The sequence below is a fragment of the Triticum aestivum genome, chromosome 5B (genome assembly GCF_018294505.1).
Source record: "Triticum aestivum cultivar Chinese Spring chromosome 5B, IWGSC CS RefSeq v2.1, whole genome shotgun sequence".
NCBI classification, from domain to species: domain Eukaryota; kingdom Viridiplantae; phylum Streptophyta; class Magnoliopsida; order Poales; family Poaceae; genus Triticum; species Triticum aestivum.
In genome coordinates, this window is record NC_057807.1 from 11,551,255 (window position 1) to 11,555,466 (window position 4,212).

At 47.4% G+C, this 4,212-nt stretch overlaps 1 protein-coding gene across 1 annotated transcript; it reads left to right on the top strand.

The window, feature by feature from the left end:
• Window positions 1-2,712: 2,712 nt before the first annotated feature.
• LOC123115439 (uncharacterized) lies at window positions 2,713-3,937 on the top strand. Its single transcript, XM_044536597.1, has one exon. The coding sequence runs from the start codon at window positions 2,713-2,715 to the stop codon at window positions 3,817-3,819; it is 1,107 nt and encodes a 368-aa protein (XP_044392532.1). The 3' UTR covers window positions 3,820-3,937.
• Window positions 3,938-4,212: the final 275 nt, after the last annotated feature.

The window sequence follows — 4,212 nt, forward strand, 5'->3', positions numbered from 1 at the left end:
CCACTTATACAAAAATGATATGGCTTAACTCGTCACAACGTAATTTCAATCTAAACCATCACTTTTGTTTTCAGTGGAGAGAACAACTACTAAATGTTCTTGCAGTGCGATGACACAAGAGGGTGACAAGTATATTCACTATGAGCTAAAAAGCATTGAGTAGTGGCAAACATCTATACACACCAACTTCATATGTATCAACATACAATCTATATTTATAGTAATAGTGGATGTACTAGCCGTTTGTAATCATCTAAGTTTAAGATTTATAGCGGAGAGAACAAAAATTCAAGTGGGTCTCCACTATATATGAATAGTTATTGCACAAACACTATTTACATGTTTGATAATCTTATCTGTATGGTCCATATGTATTCATTTATATATAAATGAAGAAAATACAAATTAACAAATTTAATTTTTTTTATCCAGGAAAACATATCAATGGCGTCGATGAGAAAACACACGCTGCATATTCGTAATCAAATAGCAATGTCCCATGACTATAGTCACCGCTAGTACCTTACTCTTTACCGACGTCTAGGGCCAACACCACCGCGAACATGCTGTATGAGGCGCTAGTGGTTGACACCGCAGATAACGTGTTATGACAGGAGTCATACTACCGGGGTCTCCCATCCGTGTCGGTAACGATGCTACTAGGCTTTTCTGCACTGGTGCCTCCACCCTACCAAGGCTACCAACGGTTTTCTACACCGTCAACCTTTTTTTTGAATCAACGAGTACTTCTCGGGGAACCATTTCGACATTTATCCCACACCATTAACTAGTGGTACGAACCTCATATCACTACTATACTCTCTGTCCTCCCTCGGTTTCAGCTTTATAGTGCATGTTGCCTCTCATGGTTGCCGATCACCTCACAACTATAACAAAAACCTGACATGACTTCATACTCAAATGGCACCACTCTATTCCTCCTCCTCATTATTACCCTCCTTCTTCTTTTATTTTATCCTTGGTTCCTTCTCATTCTCTTCATAAACCAACATTGCATCTTCTTAGCGGTTTAGTGATATCAATTTGTGTTCACACCATGAGCACTTGTCGAAATGTGGTGCCATCTTCCCCCCCACATGAACCATCAAGTCCTCATCCACCTCATATCCACCACTCTCCCCGCTCCACATTCATCATAGCTATCGGTAAGTTTCGTACACGTAGCCATAAAGATATATGCTTGAACTCCATATCTTCTAAAGATTTTCCCACATCCAACTCCCGCTTGACTATCAATTCCTTACTAAAAGTCCATGGCCCCTCATCTAAACGCTCCAATACCCTGGCATCTGTCTAAGTGAAGAGGAACATATTCTTTCCTAGATCATTGCATTCTCCCCTTTGATGGGGTACCAAACCTTTTCCAAGGTGTACGCCATGATTACTACTAACACCAACTTATCAGACATTAACTTTCCCAACATTTGTCTGCGATTCTCCAGGCGCACAACTGCGTCCGTCCTCCCGGCATCAATATGCTTATTCTTAGCCACTGACAAGGCCATCTTGTTCAACATCTTCTCAATGCCCTATATCACAAACCGATCTGGGACAAACACGGAGACCAGGGCGACTAGGGATGTGTGGTGTTTGATTGCAGGCCGTCCAGGGAAACATGAAATGCTTATGGAGTGGAAGGGCTCTATATGAAAACATATTTTAGAGTTTCAAGGGAATTAGGTTGGTCAGGGTGACTCAGAAAAACGACCTAGAATCTAGAGTCGAAGCGGGCTGGGTGGGAGTTGCGAAGATGTACTTGGAGTAAGGGGCGAGGGAAACAGGTGGCACGAGATCATGGAACCACCGCTCAAAATAAGTCATCGCCAGACGAAACTAGAGTTGCCAAGGAAAGCATAGGGCCAGGACCCTACGTTAACTATTGCCTTGTTCTCTTAGTGCCTTTGATTAGCGATTTACCACATAGGTTATGTTGAGGGTCAAGATGTTCCATCCAAAACATTTATTTTCTAATTCTTCCCCTCCCGTCCCATGCTATTAAAATGGTGGACCAAATTCTCTAAAAAGAAACATACCAAGCAAACATGTAAGCTTATGTTCCTCCATATCTCCACCTTTGTTCTGATTAATTTTGATGCTTTCATGAATACCAAATCTACTAGCTAGGTGTTGCAGCTTTAAATGTCCATCAACAATAATTGTGTTGCGTCATGTGAGGTTAATTAGAGGTAAACCTAGGAGTTGATAGAAAACATAATATGATGAAATTTTAACTCACCAGGATCTATAGCGGAGTATTTCAAGTATTCTTCTTTAGTTTCACTGCCATCGAATTTGGCAGAAAAAAATGCCTAGAATAAGTAGAAATTACAAACACGGAGTTTGTCGTGGTGAAAATCTGTATATCAAGGGCATAAGGAATATGTATGTGGTCATGCAAAAAGAAATCTAGGGCTAGCTTGGGGCCTACCCCTAAATGACCGAAATAAATTTTTGCGGCGCGCTTCTTGCTCGAGCATTGGAAAATAGTCACAGAAAAAACTTGTGTACAATTAAAACGATTTCCAGGGACCAAACTGCTAGGGCACAGTTCTCACTTGGGTAGGCGCAGACTCGCAGGCGTGACCTTAAAAACCGAAGCTAGGGGTCAATCCCCTTCACTCACACGTCACACCCCTCTCTTTTCCAGTCCAATTGTCCAAACATCCTACCCCTTTGAATCGCGGTCTTGCCATGGCGGCGGCGCGACCATGGTCCAGCCTCCATGAAGACCTTCTCCGCCGTATCCTCCTCCTGCTAACGTGCATCGCCGACCGCGTTAGGGCGTCCGCCGTCAGCAAGCACTGGCGCCAGGTCGCGCTGCAGAACCCGTCCCCGCTGCCATACATCGTCAGGCCGTCCACCGCCCGGACCGAGAGCTACCGGATCTTCGGTCGCTTCGCCGATCCGCGCCCATACCTCTCCGCCGAGGGCCGCGCAGAGCGTTTCTGCGGCTCGGCTCCAGGCGGCTGGTTCGTGGTCGCATCCCCGCACGGGCGCGGCCACGCCCTGCTCAGCCTCGGCACGGGCGAGCGGGTCGCTCTCCCGGATCGCGTATGCATCCCCATCAACTCCGGCGACATCAGGTGCCCCATGATGATCCGCGCAGCCGCCATGTCTGCCGCCCCGTCTTCTGGTGCCTGCGTGGTCGCTGCCATAACGTCCACCAGGACAACCATGGCCTTCTGCCGGCCTGGCATGGAGTGCTGGACATCGCTGCCGGCGAAGATGACGGCCCAGCCCGACGCCCAAGACCTGACTTACCACGACGGATGGTTCTGGGCCGTCGACGAAGATGACGACCTCTTCTGCTACAAGGCCGAACTTTCGACATCTAGGCAAACCATTCTACATCTTGCCTACGGGATCGGTGCTCACCTGACGGACATGACACACGGCGAGATCGTGTCCCGCTACCTCCTGCCCTCCGCCTCTGGCGCCGATCTGCTGATGGTGAGGAGATTCATCTCGCCGGCGACAGGCCGCACGTCCCGGTTCCAAGTCTTCAGGTTACAGAAGCCACAGGAGGGCCGGCCGGCTTCCTGGCGCGTTTACAAGATGACCCGGCAGCTGCTCTTCGTCGGCCGGGCCTGCTCCAAGGCCTTCGATATGGGACACGCCGGCAACCCGGGCTACATCTACTTCCTCGACGACGTCTACACTGGTGGTCCGCACCAGCAGAACGAGTATCCTTGTGCTGATGCCGGCGGGTGGTGTTACTCAATCCCCGGTGAGATCCAGCGCTGCCTGCAATCTGCTCCACCCTCGGACACCTCACCGTGCATTTGGTACCACCATTAAATATTTTTTTTGAGAACGGTACCACCATTAATTAATCCAACTACCCAGCACGAGGTTCAGTTTGAGGCACCATTGAGATTTCGATCAGTTTATTAGAGTACGTGTTTGTTGTTTGTGTTTGCTCCTGGTCAGTGTTTCTTTGTTGTGGTTCGATGGGAAACTGCATATCCAGTTTGTTGTGTGCTCCAGGTCTGTATTTGTTGTATTTGTTGTTTTAGTCAGTTAATTTGCAGGCTGTTTTCGAACTCATTTCATATATATGAAATTGTCGACTATTTGGACTGCTACCAGCTACCTATATATGTTGTTATGTGTATGATTTTCTGGTGTGATATTTTCCGCACTATTTCTGATTGTATCGTATGAGTGCATCAGTCAGTGGCAGAGAGGGTC

Bases quoted from the DNA above. Each gene is read 5' to 3' on its own strand.
- LOC123115439 (XM_044536597.1), top strand. From the start codon at position 2,713: ATGGCGGCGGCGCGACCATGGTCCAGCCTCCATGAAGACCTTCTCCGC.